This window comes from Coregonus clupeaformis, chromosome 19 (assembly GCF_020615455.1).
Source record: "Coregonus clupeaformis isolate EN_2021a chromosome 19, ASM2061545v1, whole genome shotgun sequence".
Classification (NCBI taxonomy): domain Eukaryota; kingdom Metazoa; phylum Chordata; class Actinopteri; order Salmoniformes; family Salmonidae; genus Coregonus; species Coregonus clupeaformis.
This window is the reverse complement of record NC_059210.1, coordinates 50,911,767-50,929,765: the sequence shown is the minus strand read 5'-3', so window position 1 is coordinate 50,929,765 and position 17,999 is coordinate 50,911,767. Positions and strand designations below refer to the sequence as shown.

The window sequence follows — 17,999 nt, the reverse complement described above, 5'->3', positions numbered from 1 at the left end:
GTAAGTAAGGCAGATAACAAAACAGTAAAATGTACACAAAAATAGCAAGTGGGACAATATTACTGTTAAAGCCTATCAGTACATTTAATTGTTTTACAAAATATGCTATTTGTGGTGGCCTAATTGGCTAGAAAAATGTAGGCCTATAGGTTGCTACTGTATATAAAACGATGAAAACAAATTAATGTGGATTGTCAAGTCAATTAATTACATAAATGAAAACAAAACAAAATAACCAGTGTAGCGTGGACCCTAAATGCTGCCCCGGTTTTACATCATAGAAAGTTTATTAACATATATGAATTAAAACACACTTCCACATATATTGGAAAATAATTGAGAGACAAATGTCTGTTTAGCGCCAACCGTTGATCCTGTATGTGCCTTTACTGCTCACAGAGTCACTGGCTGCTCCTCATATTTCCTGAGTAGTTGGGCTGCAGGACCATGGCTGTGTCTCATAGCCTCCTGCATGGGTGTGTTCCCCCATCTGTCAAGAGAACATGCCACAAAATTGTGAGGTTATAAGTCTGCTGTATAAACTTCAAGCCTCAATAGCCTATGGGGGCTTTCACTCCTTGTCTCCTTTCCCTCATCTGCACTGGTGAAAGAATTGGACAGGTAAAACCAGATTCCTAGTAGGTGTCCACCATGTAGCGCTCTAACTTTCACCTGTCCTGCCTTTTCAGCTCACGGCAGAAGACATAGGGAGGAAGCCTTCTTAGTCCTTACCTGTCCTTGAGGGAGTAGTTGGTGCCTGTGTTCTCCACCAGGAAGCGGATGACCTCACAGTGACCCTCGGAGGCAGCCACATGCAGAGCGGACCTCCCGTCGTAGTCCACGGCGTTCACGTCAGCCCCAGACAGGAAGTACCTGGCGAGGGACAGATGATCATCAAGTGTTTGCACTTATAGAAGATAATGTTTTTTTAAATACAGTGTCTCATGGCGCATCAAATTTCTCTTTTCAGTTCTAATGTATGCGAGGAAAGACAAACATTCTAGTTAGGGCAACCGTACCTTCGCAAGGATTGTATGTCACCTTTGAAGGCAGCCAGTAGGATGTTCATGATCTGATAACCCTGTCAAATTAGAAGGATGTAGAAAAAAAAAAAACTATTTCTCAAATATCCCTGGAATAGACCTTGACAGTGAGTTTGAGCCACATTGTTAAAAGGTCCAATGCAGCCATTTTTATCTCAATATCAAATAATTGATACGTAACAATTAATTACCTTACTGTGATTGTTTTAAATTAAAATGGTCAAAAAAAATTTAAGCAATAATTTTGCTAGGACTGTCTGGGAGTGGTCTAACTGGAGATGGGAAAACTGAAAAGTAGCTGTTATTGACAGAGGTTTGGAACTCTTTATTGGTCTATTAACTAATTTGCCACATGGTGATCTCACCATAGAAAGGCCAAAGCTCCATCCCACCAAAACAGGCTACATTTCAGGCGGTCTTTTCAAACAACTTTTACACTAAAAGGGCCTTATCATTTTCACAGTATTATTCCAACCTCATTGTGTGGAAATATATTTTAAACACAGGAAAATCAAGTTTTTGACTGCAATGGGCCTTTAACATCACATAGCTGCAAAGTGTTGTTGTGTAGATGGCCTCAAATACTGACCTCAGACTCTGCTTTCCATTGCCTGTATGTAAGCACCTGTCTGAATGGTGTTCGGATGTCAAAACTGTGTAGCTGGAATGTTGATATGAGTTCCTTAAAACCCCCCAAAAATAAAACAAATCAGTGAGAAGCAAGGAAGAACAAACCACAATTATGCTATAAAAGGAAATTGTTAGAGAGTTGTGATGGTTTCACAACCTCACAGAAGTGCACAGCCTTCCAGCAGTTTCCAAAGGAGTCCAGGTCAGGTGACCAGCACAGCAAGCCTAGAACTCCTGGGACAACTGCCAGCATAACTCCTGATTTACTAGACTTGGCTGGTGCAGACGTCTGCAAAACATAACATTGATTATCATTAACCAGTGCTTGACTTTGACTGAAATAGGTACCGGTACTCATTTGGGTTCCAGTACGGTTTATATTTAGGTGCATGAGCTCCACAATACTTTTGAGCTAATATTCTATAAGAGGTGCAGGAGCTCAAGCAGTAGAACATTTGAGGTGCCGGTACTCAGCTCCGGTAAGCTCCTGCCAATGGGAGGTTTCAAAGCATTAATTCAAATACATAAGACAAGAAGAAAAGTATGAGATTAAATTAATGGCTTAATTTGCTTCACTTGCCCCAAAATGCTCCTTCATCTTACTGCTTCAAGCTTATGATACGTGTAGTGCATTTTCTCGTCTAATAATCTTGTGACAGAAGTAAACATAAAATGTACAGCACAGAAAGATACAGGACAAAAACTGAATAGTGAGACCGGGGAATTTATGTTACCACTAGACCAGACCCTAGCACCACATGTGGTCCTCTGTAGCTCAGCTGGTAGAGCACGGCGCTTGTAACGCCAAGGTAGTGGGTTCGATCCCCGGGACCACCCATACACAAAAATGTATTCACGCATGACTGTAAGTCGCTTTGGATAAAAGCGTCTGCTAAATGGCATATTATTATTATTATTTCAATGATTGTTTTGAGAATGCAAACAAACCAACCTTAAAATTGAATATTCTGGAGTACTCGTTCATTCCCGCCACTTGCATCATGGAGAGCATACTCTTTGTAGCCGAGGGCGACAGCACCTGGTCACCTGACAGAGGGCAGAGTCCCCCATTGGCTAACGAGGCTGCCATGGCTGCTCCTGATTCGCATGTGACCTCTGTGGAGGCACACTGACACACAATAAAAATGCATCAGAAACATTTCAATCAAATCAAAGTAACTAAATATGGAAATTAAATGGTCAAACATTTACCTGCAGCATTAAATCCAACGTGGCATTTATGTCAACGGTCTCCGGAAAGCACTGCCAAAATAAGATCGTGATCATTTTCAGGGCAAAAACAGTAAAAGTAGAGAATAACATCTATCAAGTGTTCACAAAACAAACATGTTTATCACTACCTAGTTTGACGTAGAAGAAATTTGCTTACTTTCTTTTCTTGAAGGTAAAAAGATAAGGCATGAAGTCTGATGCTGTCCTTTCTCAAGCTCTGGTAACTGTATGACAGACCGACATGACAGGTCAGCAGGGACAGCTGACAGCAATACAAAAAATCTTGCAAATTGCTAAGAATGTGAGATATTAAACTTTGGTAATCAATCTATTGTTAACAAGTTTGTTTGTAAAATATATACACTACCGTTCAAAAGTTTGGGGTCACTTAGAAATGTCCTTGTTTTCGAAAGAAAAGCAATTTTTTTGCCCATCAAAATAACATCAAATTAATCAGAAATACAATGTAGGCATTGTTAATGTTGTAAATGGCTATTGTAGCTGTAAATGGCTATTGTAGCTGGAAACGGCTGATTTTTTTATGGAATATCTACATAGGCGTACAGAGGCTATTATCAGCAACCATCAGTCCTGTGTTCCAATTGCACGTTGTGTTTGCTAATCCAAGTTTATCATTTTAAAAAGGCTAATTGATCATTAGAAAACCCTTTTGCAATTATGTTAGCACAGCTGAAAACTGTTGTGCTGATTAAAGAAGCAATAAAACTGGCCTTCTTGAGAATAGTTGAGTATCTGGAGCATCAGCAATTGTGGGTTCGATTACAGGCTCAAAATGGCCAGAAACAAATAACTTTCTTCTGAAACTCGTCAATCTATTCTTGTTCTGAGAAATGAAGGCTATTCCATGCGAGAAATTGCCAAGAAACTGAAGATCTCGTTCAACGCTGTGTACTACTCCCTTCACAGAACAGCGCAAACTGTCTAACCAGAATAGAAAGAGTGGGAGGCCCCGGTGCACAACTGAGCAAGAGGACAAATAAATTAGTGTGTCTAGTTTGAGAAACAGACGCCTCACAGGTCCTCAACTGGCAGCTTCATTAAATAGTACCCGCAAAACACCACTCTCAATGTCAACAGTGAAGGGGCGACTCTGGGATGCTGACCTTCAGAGTTGCAAAGAAAAAGCCATCTCAGACTGGCCAATAAAAAGAAAAGATTAAGATGGGCAGTCTGAGATATGGCTTTTTCTTTGCAACTCTGCCTAGAAGATCAGCATCCCGGAGCCTTTTTTCTAGCTTTGCACGACTTCAGCCCTGCCCCTTGAAGCCTGTTTCGAACTCACCGTGCACTTCACCCCAGCTGCCGTTTGCCATTCTTTTTATAGGTCACTTAATGTCATCCTACGGTTGTTAAGTGACATTCGAATGAGTTGGCGTTCATCCCGGTCAGTAGAGTCGTTTTCGCCCTCTGCCGGTCTATAGCTTTGTTGTCCCCAATGTCTGGTGATGACCTTGTTCTTATGAACCGCCGTCTTTGAAATTTTAAGGATGGAAGCAACCTGACGCTCACTGTATCCCTCTGCCAGTAAAGCCAGCATTGAACCCTTCTTTTCCTCACTCAAAACGTTCCTTTTCAACCCTTTTGGCATGGTCAATAGTTATTTTTTGATTCATATTACTTTTGAGGTACTATTAGCACTGTTTTTGCCATCCAGCTGGTACTATTGCAAGAGGATAGTGATGACCACAGCAGTGGTTTTTATACTTTTCCTCGTTAAATAAGATTTGGTTCAGGTGATCACCTAATCAGTACCTAATTCAGTAGAATGAGGTGTGCCTGTGTTGGAATTCAACGTACGCTGGAATGGAATGGCTGTCATACATGTAGCGATGCTGATTTAAGAAACATTTGCAGTGGTATCTTAATTTTTTCCACAGCTGTATATATTCCATACATTTCAAAATACCTTGTGCAGTTTAAGTTTGCATGTTCCTTATTGCAAAGTCTTTTGACAGCATTCAAGACCTGCGGAGATGACATAAAGATGGCATTGGTCACACCATAGTATTTGTGACTTGAAAGTTTAAAAAACATTATTGTAAACATAAACATAAGGATTAAAAACATAATTTTGTTGCCTTCTGCCTTACTTACAGATTCATACTTTTCCTCCTCCTCTGCACCAAGACTGGCAGCCAACTTTACAAAAACATCAAATTACATTAAACATCACTTGAAAACAAATTGGCATTATATGTGAATGCAAATAGCCATTACTGAGGGAGTGTGTGTATATTACCTGTAACAAAGATGCGGTAATAATGGCGCCTGTCTCAATGAGCGGACTGTGAGGAACTCCTGCGTAAAATAAATGAATGAACATGATTAAAAACTGCCAACGCTTCCCAGGGACTCTATTAACATCACAAGCCATGCATACTGCTTTGCTTACTGGATTGCATATAAGGAGACTTCATGGCTCCATGGCTGTAATACCCAAAGTCTTGCAAGCAGAAATAAGAGGATACGTATTTTACTGTACCTTGTTTGGTGAGGGTGAAAGGAGAGTCATATTTTGAGAACTCCTCCATGCCCACATATCTGTGCACATTGTCCACTCCAAGCTGGTCTATTGCAATGCCATAAACCAGAGGCCAGGATACCTCCTCCAGAACACAGGATTCGGCACAGTCGCCTAAAGACAGCCTAAAAGACCACAGACAAGGCAGGACAAGAGGATTAACTTCCAAAAAAAGGATTCTCCAACGGTCTTGTTAATCACATTAAAAGGACTGCTCTATATAGTCCCCAGTGATGTTGATGACATAAAACATAGTGACATTGGTTTTACGATACCTCTGACCATCGACCGTACAGACTGAGACTCCCCACTTTGCACTGTCTCCACTATCCTTCTCCTGCTGAGACAAACAATCAGGTTTTTGAGGTATTGTTTTAGCACAGACCCACTCCAAGATAAGTTATAAATTCCTACAATATCAAAGGTAGCATTTTATTGCGTGACTAAAGTAAATTGGGGCACATTCTTGAAGCATGGCTTCAAAACACCAGATCAAATTGAGCCTCACCTTGACTGAAGACAGCTGTTTACATTTCATGAACAACTTTTGAGTTTCATCGGTGAAGGTGGCAAAGTCGGGGATGACAAACCTTCCCTGTAGAGCTTTCAGAATGAGGGACACAAAGCCTGTCACACACCTTAGGGGGAAATTCAAATAACACCTTGTCAATCAGAGTCACTTTCATAACATTCCAACGTGATCAAGGAACATAACATTTTACATTTACATTTTAGTCATTTAGCAGACGCTCTTATCCAGAGCAACTTACAGTTAGTGAGTGCATACATTTTCATACTGGCCCCCCGTGGGAAACGAACCCAGAACCCTGGCGTTGCAAGCGCCATGCTCTACCAACTGAGCTACACGGGGCCTAATAACCAGTTTAATTGGTCTGACTAACATCTAGTCTAATGTAGTTGATTATGTATTTTGGTTCTGTCCATGATTGGGCTAATGTATGTATTTTGAACATACAGTACGTCTCTATTATCTATAGCAGGGGTATTCAAAGTCAGGGCCAAATTGCAGTGGGGTTGGCAAATAAAAACAAAAATCAAAAATACACTACCAGTCAAAAGTTTGGACACACCTACTCATTCAAGGGTTTTTCTTTATTTTTTACTATTTTTTTTTACATTGTAGAATAATAGCAAAGACATCAAAACTATAAAATAACAAATATGGAATCATGTAGTAACCAAAAAAGTGTTAAACAAATCAAAATATATTGTATATTTGAGATTCTTCAAATAGCCACCCTTTGCCTTGATGACAGCTTTGCACACTCTTGGCATTCTCTCAACCAGCTTCATGAGGTAGTCACCTGGATTGCAGTTCAATTAACAGGTGTGCCTTCTTAAAAGTTAATTTGTGGAATTTCTTTCCTTCTTAATGCGTTTGAGCCAATCAGTTGTGTTGTGACAAGGTAGTGGGGGGTATACAGAAGATAGCCCTATTTGGTAAAATACCAAGTCCATTTTGTGGCAAGAACAGCTCAAATAAGCAAAGAGAAACTATGGTCCATCATTACTTTAAGACATGAAGGACAGTCAATATGGAAAATGTCAAGAACTTTCAAAGTTTCTTCAAGTGCAGTCGCAAAAACCATCAAGCACTATGATGAAATTGGCTCTCATGAGGACCACCACAGGAATGGAAGACCCAGAGTTACTTCTGCTGCAGAGGATAAGTTCATTAGAGTTACCAGCCTCAGAAATTGCAGCCCAAATAAGTGCTTCACAGAGTTCAAGTCACAGACACATCTCAACATCAACTGTTCAGAGGGGACTGTGTGAATCAGGCCTTCATGGTCGAATTGCTGCAAAGAAACCACTACTAAAGGACACCAATAAGAAGAAGAGACCTGCTTGGGCCTAGAAACACGAGCAATGGATATTAGACCGGTGGAAATTTGTCCTTTGGTCTGGAGTCCAAATTGGAGATTTTTGGTTCCAACCGCTGTGTCTTTGTGAGACGTGGTGTGGGTGAACGGGTGATCTCCGCATGTGTAGTTCCCACCGTAAAGCATGGAGGAGGAGGTGTGATGGTGTGGGGGTGCTTTGCTGGTGACACTGTCTGTGATTTATTTAGAATTCAAGGCACACTTAACCAGCATGGCTACCACAGCATTCTGCAGCGATACGCCATCCCATCTGGTTTGGGCTTAGTGGGACAATCATTTGTTTTTCAACAGGACAATGACCCAACACACCTCCAGGCTGTGTAAGGGCTATTTTACCAAGGAGAGTGATGGAGTGCTGCATCAGATGACCTGGCCTCCACAATCCCCCGACCTCAACCCAATTGAGATGGTTTGGGATGAGTCAGACGGCAGAGTGAAGGAAAAGCAGCCAACAAGTGCTCAGCATATGTGGAAACTCCTTCAAGACTGTTGGAAAAGCATTCCAGGTGAAGCTAGTTGAGAGAATGCCAATAGTGTGCAAAGCTGTCATCAAGGCAAAGGGTGGCTACTTTGAAGAATCTCAAATATAAAATATATTTTGATTTGTTTAACACTTTTTTGGTTACTACATGATTCCATATGTGTTATTTCATAGTTTTGATGTCTTCACTATTATTCTACAATGTAGAAAATAGTAAAAATAAAGAAAAACCTTTTGAATAAGTAGGTGTGTCCAAACTTTTGACTGGTCCTGTATCTATTAAAATGTAATGATTTTAAGGTTGTGTCATTAAATTTGGGGTGGCATAGGGTTGGCAGAATTTCTGATGGAAAATAAATGGGGTCCCCAGAAATTCTGGCAAAGAAAATGGGGTCCACGCTGAAAAATATTGAATATCACTTCTCTATAGGGCTCTATTCTCCCAACTCTGCACATGCTGTTTTGTTTAAAATTGGAAACGTGAGTTCTGTTGCAATCTCATCTTTACTAGATGCTGTTGTTCTACTAATCTCACTGCAACTCCCCTCCATGTCTCCAACCACTACTTTGTATCCTTTTCTCTCTCGCTCTCCTCCAACACTACTCACTCTACCCCTACACAGATGGTAATGCGCCGTCGCAACCTTCGCTCTCTCTCTCCCGCTACTCTCTCCTCTTCCATCCTATCATCTCTTCCCTTTGCTCAATCCTTCTCCCTCCAATCTCCTGATTCTGCCTCCTCAACCCTCCTCTCCTCCCTTTCTGCATCCTTTGACTCTCTATGTCCCCTATCCTCCCTGCCGGCTCGGTCCTCCCCTCCAGCTCCGTGGCTTGATGACTCATTGCGAGCTCACAGAACAGAGCTCCGGGCAGCTGAGCGGAAATGAAAGAAAACTAGACTCCCTGCGGACCTGGGATCTTTTCACTCCCTCCTCTCTACATTTTCTTCATCTGTTTCTGCTGCTAAGGCCACTTTCTGCCACTCTAAATTCCAAGCATCTGCCTCTAACCCTAGGAAGCTCTTTGCCACATTCTCCTCCCTGCTGAATCCTCCCCCCCCCCCCCCCCCCTCCTCCCTCTCTGTGGATGACTTCGTCAACCATTTTGAAAAGAAGGTTGACGACATCCGATCCTCGTTTGTTAAGTCAAATGACACTGCTGGTCCTGCTCACACTGCCCTACCCTATGCTTTGACTTCTTTCTCCCTCTCTCTCCAGATAAAATCTTGCGACTTGTGACGGCAGGCCGCCCAACAACCTGCCCGCTTGACCCTATCCCCTCCTCTCTTCTCCAGACCATCTCCGGTGACCTTCTCCCTTACCTCACCTCGCTGATCAACTCATCCTTGACCGCTGGCTATGTCCCTTCCGTCTTCAAGAGAGCGAGAGTTGCACCCCTTCTCAAAAAACCAACACTCGATCCCTCTGATGTCAACAACTACAGACCAGTATCCCTTCTTTCTTTTCTCTCCAAAACTATTGAGCGTGCCATCTTTACCCAACTCTCTTGCTATCTCTCTCAGAATGACCTTCTTGATCCAAACCAGTCAGGTTTCAAGACTGGTCATTCAACTGAGACTGCTCTTCTCTGTGTCACGGAGGCTCTCCGCACTGCTAAAGCTAACTCTCTCTCCTCTGCTCTTGTCCTTCTAGACCTGTCTGCTGCCTTTGATACTGTGAACCATCAGATCCTCCTCTCCACCCTCTCCGAGCTGGGCATCTCCGGCGCGGCTCACTCTTGGATTGCGTCCTACCTGACCGGTCGCTCCTACCAAGTGGCGTGGCGAGAAGCTGTCTCCGCACCACGTGCTCTCACCACTGGTGTCCCCCAGGGCTCAGTTCTAGGCCCTCTCCTATTCTCGCTATACACCAAGTCACTTGGCTCTGTCATATCCTCACATGGCCTCTCCTATCATTGCTACGCAGACGACACACAACTAATCTTCTCCTTTCCCCCTTCTGATAACCAGGGGGCGAATCGCATCTCTGCATGTCTGGCAGACATATCAGTATGGATGACGGATCACCACCTCAAGCTGAACCTTGGCAAGACGGAGCTGCTCTTCCTCCCGGGGAAGGACTGCCTGTTCCATGATCTCGCCATCACGGTTGACAACTCCGTTGTGTCCTCCTCCCAGAGTGCGAAGAGCCTTGGCGTGACCCTGGACAACACCCTGTCGTTCTCCGCTAACATCAAGGCGGTGACAACAATGCTCTACAACATTCGGAGAATACGACCCTGCCTTACACAGGAAGCGGCACAGGTCCTAATCCAGGCACTTGTCATCTCCCGTCTGGATTACTGCAACTCGCTGTTGGCTGGGCTCCCTGCCTGTGCCATTAAACCCCTACAACTCATCCAGAATGCCGCAGCCCGTCTGGTTTTCAACCTTCCCAAGTTCTCTCACGTCACCCCGCTCCTCCGCACACTCCACTGGCTTCCAGTTGAAGCTCGCATCTGCTACAAGACCATGGTGCTTGCCTACGGAGCTGTGAGGGGAACGGCACCTCCGTACCTTCAGGCTCTGATCAGTCCCTACACCCAAACGAAGGCATTGCGTTCATCCACCTCTGGCCTGCTGGCTCCCCTACCTCTGCGGAAGCATAGTTCCCGCTCAGCCCAGTCAAAACTGTTCGCTCAGCCCAGTCAAAAAAAATAATGAAAAAAAAAAAACTTTGGAAAGTGGTTGTCCCACTAGCTAGAAGGTGAATGCACCAATTTGTAAGTCGCTCTGGATAAGAGCGTCTGCTAAATGACGTAAATGTAAATGTAAATGCAATCGGACCCATAGTATCTTAACCAGTGTTAAATAAGGCTTTTCTGGGTGGTGGAACCATCATTTTCAGTCACGGTAGGCCAGTAACAATGATGGCAATGCAGTTCTAACCTTACCTCTGAAAGGTGTTCCTGTCTACTGTTCCATCCTCATCCTGCAGTTTCCTCATATGGAAGTAGCAGTCCTTAATTCTGGGGTCGGATCTGTGTAGGCCTGAGCTCCACACTGTCTACGGAGGAAGAGAATGCAGTATAAACATATTGTTTGTTTGTCATTGTAGTCTATCTATGTGGATGATGCTTCTTGTTCAGGTCTCTCTTGCAATAGCAATTACTAGCTACCTCAAAAAACTGGTTCATGCTGACTCTCCCATCAGAGGCAAAGCTGTCAAATAGAACATCAGCAGCCCTGGAAGAAAATAATGTATTTCATCCACCACAGGAGGGCATAGTTAAGCAATAAGAACATAACTGGTAAAGATAATGTATGAGTACAGGATCATTTGTGAGATACTCACGCCCTCCTCTTTGAGTGTCCATGCGTGGTCTCTGTCCTGCCCACACTGAGCCAGGGCTGGGGGGACGTGGCGACAGGCCTCTCCTGTTCTGCCTGGGGCAGAGGGGGCTTCAGAGCTCCATTACTGACCAATGATGGCAGGCCTGTAGAGGTAGGTACAAAATAGTATAAATGAGGTGAGTGGTTGGGTGAGAAATGCCGACAACTACAGTCTCTTGTACTTCCACTTCACAGGTGAAGTGAAAACCTACTTTTCTCCTCACACCTTCATCACTATCCTTACCTGTTGATCCAGGGCTCACTAAGTTGACAGGTCTCTGAGACTGGGACTGAAAGGAATTTCTGGGCATGGGACGTGGAACATTCCCTGATGAAGCCGTATCCTTAGGAAATGAAAAACAACAACACAAACGCACAGAGATTTGAGAGAGCAGGATGTGGCATTCCGCAGTTATAGACTGGTTATATTTGAGTTTAGCCACAAACTAAGCCATTTTACCCTCAATCAAAGCGCTAAAATATTATCCATGCCAAATTGTGACATGGTAAGAATTTCAACGTCTTAATCAGTGAGTCAACATATAGTATCTACATTTTACTATATTCAAATTCACACATATCGGATGGGCATTTCGAGCCTCCATTTGACTGTCCCCAGACATCCCTTTGATGTTTTCAGTAATCACAGGTGCTCTTTAGTGAAGTACAGTTTAATTGTTACCTTTACAAGGCAACGTGGGGGCTTCCATTTTACATCAGCAGTGACAAAGCATGGAGGGATAACTTTTTACTACTACTGGGTTTTCTAAATGGCCTCTGCTTCTGCACCGACATGCTCTGCGCAGCTCTTAAATTGGCTCTGTTTAGAAGCTGAAAAGACAACCATCTACTGGCCTCCTTTTCATGAAAGCGGCACTTTCATCCTCCCTTTATTTTACAGCTCAGATGAAAGACTGTAATCTGATTTGGAATAACCTCTGCTTGGATTTTTTCATGCCTTAGCTGGCCACCTTCCAATAAGACCCTGACAACGCAGAAATCTTGCTGCTTTGGCTTTCTTGACAAAAGTGCGGGTAACTCCCCCACTTTGATCTAGTGAGGTGGGCGTGTTGGGGTGACGCAGGGGTATGTTGTGTGAGAGAGTGATATTGGCGTGTTGTTTGTGTGTCAGATTCAGGCAGGACACAGCACGTACCTGGCTCTCAGCACCTTTCACAGGGGAAGGATTCCTCTCTTCATGGGCCTCCGTCATCACGTCATTTTCTAAAGCAAAACAAATGACAAAGGAAAGGACATGAATGACAAAATCCAGGCTTTTTAGTTTAATCCATGTCTTTACATGTTTATGTGGATGTTGTTCTTTTCAAATTTATTAATGGTGTTCTTTTCAAATTCTGACTGCAAATTAAATGTGTTGGTCTCATCAGCAATGTTAATAGGGTATAAAAAATAAGTTTACACAACTCAGAATAGCCTATTATTATCACAAGAGTTCAGGAGACTTTTGTAACAAAGACGATGATAATAGTATCCCAACCTTATCATTAAAAGGTGCATTGTGTAAAATGTCTACATGCAAACAGCCCTGAATGTCATGTGACGCTATAAAGTTGTTTACTGTCAGAGTCCACTTTTAGATCCCAACAGCAGCGTTTTCCTGACTCACTATTAGTTCTTGCTCACAGAAGTTGAAAATATAACAAATAAAACAATATTTCACATCCCTGTCAAGTCACTTTCTGAAATAACTCTCAACCCACCCCCAAAAAACCCAGAACCACACTCCCCATACAAACACCAGTAGATTCCATGGTAAATCTGCACAGGGTTTAATGGTTTTATTTTAAACTTTCACTCTTGAGAAGAGAAGTGAAACACTCATTATGTTACCACACAGACAAGAGCAGTATACATGCCATTCCCTTCCAAGTATACTGTTTGACATCAGCAATTCTGGCCTATCTAGTACAATGTCATGTCTTAACACAGCGTTCGTCAACATTGGCTAATGCTCATCAAAAAGTGAGCAATAAAAACTACACACAACCTTTGAATAAACATATTTGTAGTTTTTGTACTTCAATGCTTGAGTCTCCAGTATCTTGTTTACTGGAGTTGATGTCTATACTGTTTGATTGGAACATTCCAGACAGAGGAATGCAGACAGCATTTCCCCTGACCCAAGAATGGGGTAAAGAGAGGAGTAGCCTGTCTGAGAAGACTATTACAACCACCTGTATAACACATGGGTTGTGAAAATATCATGCATATATATTTTTTTTAACGTACACTGTCATGCATGCATATAAAGGTTAAATACACTGTTGCATGTTCATTTCTTTAATAAGACAAGTTATAATAAATACACTCATGCTTTTGTATGGCAATTATTTTACTGTTTTGTCAGATAAACAACCAGTACCACTGGCACATCAATTCATCTGGACTTGATTTTGCCTCCTTTCCCTCACATGTTGTCGGCCCTACAACAGTCCACATGCTCTGTTTTAATGACCGACGTCTGGTTAGAGTAGATCCTCCTCAGTTTCACCATCCCACACAGCTCCTTATTATAGCACTTTGAGGCAACACCCACAATCAAAAGCCCCATAGGCCAAAAATCACAGGGGGAAAAAAGCCACATCGTTAACATCACTGAAACAGTCTCATACACACAATTAGGCGTTCCTGCAGTGTAGCCTACCTCTCATGTCCTCCTCCTTATTTGGCTCCAGTAATTTGTTGCCGTCCAAACCTCCATACCTTTTCCTCCATTTGCGTCGTAGGGAAGGGGTTCTCTGGAAACTGGAAAAACAAAAGATTTCAGAATAGATGGCAATATAACTTTGTATATTTCTGTCAAACAATATGATTGTTCATCTTGGCAACCAAATTACATGGTCTCTCTCTCAATAGGTAAGACAACAAGGTGTCACAACCAAATGAAACAAGCAAATTATTGATAGTTTGTCATTAATGGATCAAGTGAAGGACAAAGAAAACACTTGAATAGCACACAGTTTGTGGACACCAGGAAGAGTAGATGTGATAGTAACAGAACAGCTAATGGGGATCAAAATTAATATCAAAATCAAATCAAATCATTAACTTGGTTCAAAACCAAGTTTTAAACAAATGTTGTGCCTGACTAACCCTGTTCTAAATGCAATAGGCCCTTAGAACTCTACTAAGACAAGTCTAGTCATGATGTGGGGGATAAGTGGAATGTCCGTCTCTAGGTGAGTTATGACATGGTGATCTTTCATCAGCATCTCCACTTAAAGCAGCACCTGGGCTGCAAGTTGCCTTTGGTGTGGGCAGCCTAGCCTTCTGTTAACTCCACTGCAATGCCACACCTCATGTTAACATTAATGGAACGTGCAGCAAACAAGACGCTCAGATGAGACGTGAAAATGTACCAGTTTTCCTATGACTGGCAAATTTATAAATTTACATTACATTACATTTTAGTCATGGCAAATATGTAAGCTATATATGGGTGCCTTTTGCATCCCTTTGATATTTTAAGTATCAAATTGTGCACCAATATTGAATTTTAAAAGCCTGATATATTTTTTTTAAGTGCCCTTTAATATAGACCACATGGAGAACAAAGAAACATTGAACATCTAATAGTCAAATCATAGCGTATAAGCAGGTGAACTGATTCTACTCTTTTTTGGGCCATTTTCTGGTGTTTTGGGATGGAAAACTGAACGGGTCGACCATAACATAGATAGACAGACTAGAAATGTTTTAACAATTACATTTTTTTGTGAAGCTTGCATTTAATTGCCACTCCCTGTTGCACACTACCATCTTCCATTCCCCCTGTCACCAGGGGATTGATGGTTGATTTAAGATGAAATCGTCAACCCTGTTAAGGTCAACCTGTTAATTTATTTGGCACTTAAAACCCACTGGGCACAGACGTCAAGTCAAAGTCTATTCCATGTTGGTTCAACATCACTTCATTCAAATGACGTGGAAACAACGTTGATTCAACCAGTGTGTGCCAAATGGGTAGGCACTTACTATAGTCATTTAAAAAAAACTTAAACTTGAGATGGTAAAACATGTTTTAATTTTTTTAACATGTGCCTTTATGACAGAATGTTAAAATTAGGTGAAATCAAACGTTTTTTGGGGACCAAGTTACACTTCTCAAAAGGCACCGAATTGGTTGAACAACCCTATTGCTTTTCCTAACATCTGACTATATAGAATCCCAAAGCGGTGAAATATTAGTTATTCTTACCATAGATAAGGATTTTCCTCTGTGTCTTGGCTTGGAGTTTTTTCCATTGAGGGACGAGACTTTCACTGGATACTTGGTCCACAATTATTTTGTCAACGTCTTTTGTCAACTTCTGAGATGAATGCAACAGGGTAGCCCATGTAGGGATAAAACACTTTCGAGAGTCTCGCTGCTCCAGGCTCTGTGTGTGAGTGTGTGTGCTGTGTGTTATGCTGCTTGCTCTGAAGTTTCTGAATGAATAGGAAGAACTTAAAGGGGACCCACAGTAGGAATTCTGAACCACTCAACTGCAAGGAAAGGAAGTCATAGGTATTTTGGGGGGGGATGGGATAACATTATAGAATTTGAATATGCTGTAACACCTTGAAGTTTAGGGGCACATAAGGACTGCATAACACATTCATAACCAATACATAAGCATTTACTAAATGCTTACTTCAGAACCTGCAAGTTTCTGTTAAAGTTATGTCACAGTATTTCATTATACTGCAGCTGTTTATAGGTAGCCTATTTCATAAATGCTTGTGTTGTGTACTGCTCATTAATGTGTTATGTGGTTTATGAATTAAGTTATTATGTAGCAGCTCTTCAACTAAAGTGATACAGAACTTGTTGAAGTATACTAGTCATAAAAAGTGAGCAGATGTTATGTGGGATAATTGTTGTGTAATTCATTTCCAGAATGTCTTGACAAAAAACAAGAAACAATTTAGATAGTTTGCACTTGAAAATAAATTACACGAAATGAACTACCCAACTCAAGCAAAAATAATTAAGAGCAACTTGAATGGAGGCTGATACATCTGATGCGGTTCATGATTTGAAAACATGCGCAGATAGGGCGCAGAGTTGACACCGATGTGTTGCAACGTTAGCTGTGTTTAACGTTACATGTTTTGACCAACTGTGCCTTGAAGTTACAGGAGATTATTCAAAAAATGCACTGTATTTTCAATAGTCACGGACATTCCTTGATGTTCACCCAAACCTGTTCTCTTTGTTTAACCCGGACACCATTATTTCAGGTGTTACATTTTAGCTAACGTTACTTTATCCAAAACCATTTGTCTCTCACCTTCTGTCGGAGACTGTCCCCATCATCACATCAGTTTGAGGGACATTTTGCAGCAAGAAGAAATTACTCTGAAATGCATAAAATTCCCAAAAAGACCAAAACGGTAAGGCTGTGCTAAAACAAGCACCATGTAGGGTTTAGCTTTACTAGCCAGCCAGAGGTTTGGTTAAGCTAATTTACTGAAATAATTGTAATGCAGACCTATGGCTACTTACTAACAGTACTACAGTACGTTCTAAACATTTTGTGCTCCTCGCCTTTCCTCAGAATAAAACTGTAGGCCTACAGAAGCCGTCGCAGACACCTTCGTCTTCTGGGCAAGTAACTCGAGACAAGAACAAAGTGGTGACAATTTCAGTGCAGGCGAAACCGGGATCTGAACAGAACGCGATTACAGGTGTACACATTTTGTATGCGAAACACTGATGGCAAAATAAAGTCCGCTAGTAAAGACTAATTGAGTATTTTGTAAAACTATATATATATATATATATTACGTAGCTATGGTACAATATTTTCTTTCCTATGTGTCTATAGAGGCAGTAGGTGTCGCTATTGCCGCACCGCCAACTGATGGGCAGGCCAATGCGGATCTCGTTCTGGAGTTGAAGAGAAGAGAGGCGAAGTCGTTTTGGACAAGGTTTGAGAGCTGTGTATGGACATCTCTGGATGCTTCATGATGCATGTTTATGTACTGTGTTGCCCATAACAGAACAGTTTCAGGAACGTAAACTAAAATGCTTCATCATGTCCTTATGTCTCTCTGCAGGGCTCCAGATCCTGAGAAGATTGTCAAGGTGACTGGGTCACTAACCCCGGAGCAGGTGTTAGACAGGTTAACGCAAGAGGCTTCTCGATGACATCATGGAGGACTTTTTATTTCAGGTCCTCTGCACCTTTACAGTATTGTTGATTTTAAGATATCTATGGAAAACAGCTCAGATAAAATAGTAGCCTACTTTATTAATCCCCAAAGGGGACATTTGTTTGCATCAGCTGATACATACACCAATAAATGCACAATTTGTGAAATGCCCAATAGTGAAGCATTCTATAAGGATTTCAACTGTGTAGTGCTCTGCAATTACACTGTTGAAAGAACCCTTGTTTACTGAGGCCATCCTCTCTGTCCTCAGAAATAATTTGCTGTCTTAAAATCTTTTGCACTGTGTTATTGTTTTTAAAAAGTAAAATATCAATGACAATGAGTCTTGCCTCAGGTGTGGTTACTGAAATGATTGTTATTGATGTTTTATGTTCATACTGAAAAAGTTATCCCAAGTTCACACCTTTTCAGCCCACAAGGTATCTAAGGTATATGTTTTATGTGCAAATATCTTAGATAATTTAGCCTTTTCTTTGCATGCTTTTTGTTGCCCCTAAAACTTATGTTATGTTTATTTTCTTGGAAAGCATGTGGGTATTTATTTCTGTATCTTATTGCTGTAGTTGTGGTAAATGAAATGAGAAATTTGGCAATAGAAATTAAAATGTCAATGACGTCTGTGACTCCACCGGTCCTGTGGTGTGACAGCAGGACA

The 17,999-nt window shown here is 41.8% G+C and overlaps 2 protein-coding genes across 5 annotated transcripts; one reads left to right on the top strand and one right to left on the bottom strand.

Annotated features, from left to right (window-relative positions):
* Positions 1-92: 92 nt before the first annotated feature.
* On the bottom strand, positions 93-16,758 carry glsl (glutaminase like). Of its 4 annotated transcripts, none has more exons than XM_041838036.1 (23): positions 16,674-16,758; positions 16,459-16,526; positions 15,384-15,670; positions 13,830-13,930; positions 12,321-12,388; positions 11,409-11,508; positions 11,127-11,268; positions 10,951-11,017; positions 10,726-10,838; positions 5,957-6,086; positions 5,724-5,788; positions 5,410-5,573; positions 5,167-5,225; positions 5,022-5,066; positions 4,834-4,892; positions 3,064-3,130; positions 2,886-2,936; positions 2,626-2,802; positions 1,831-1,962; positions 1,633-1,725; positions 1,020-1,081; positions 733-873; positions 93-490 (listed from the first exon to the last, which is right to left on the bottom strand). In XM_041838036.1, exons 3-23 carry the CDS (start codon positions 15,428-15,430, stop codon positions 394-396), a joined length of 1,980 nt encoding a protein of 659 aa, XP_041693970.1. In that variant the 5' UTR covers positions 15,431-15,670; positions 16,459-16,526; positions 16,674-16,758; the 3' UTR covers positions 93-393. The 4 variants fall into 4 exon arrangements, with proteins under 4 accessions (XP_041693970.1, XP_041693969.1, XP_041693971.1 ...); XM_041838035.1 differs by having other exon boundaries at positions 15,384-15,613; XM_041838037.1 differs by having other exon boundaries at positions 5,724-5,785; positions 15,384-15,613.
* Positions 15,794-17,666, top strand: c19h15orf40 (chromosome 19 C15orf40 homolog). Its single transcript, XM_041838043.2, has 4 exons — positions 15,794-16,561; positions 16,726-16,855; positions 16,996-17,098; positions 17,228-17,666. The coding sequence occupies exons 1-4, from the start codon at positions 16,532-16,534 to the stop codon at positions 17,316-17,318; spliced, it is 354 nt and encodes a 117-aa protein (XP_041693977.1). The 5' UTR covers positions 15,794-16,531; the 3' UTR covers positions 17,319-17,666.
* Positions 17,667-17,999: the final 333 nt, after the last annotated feature.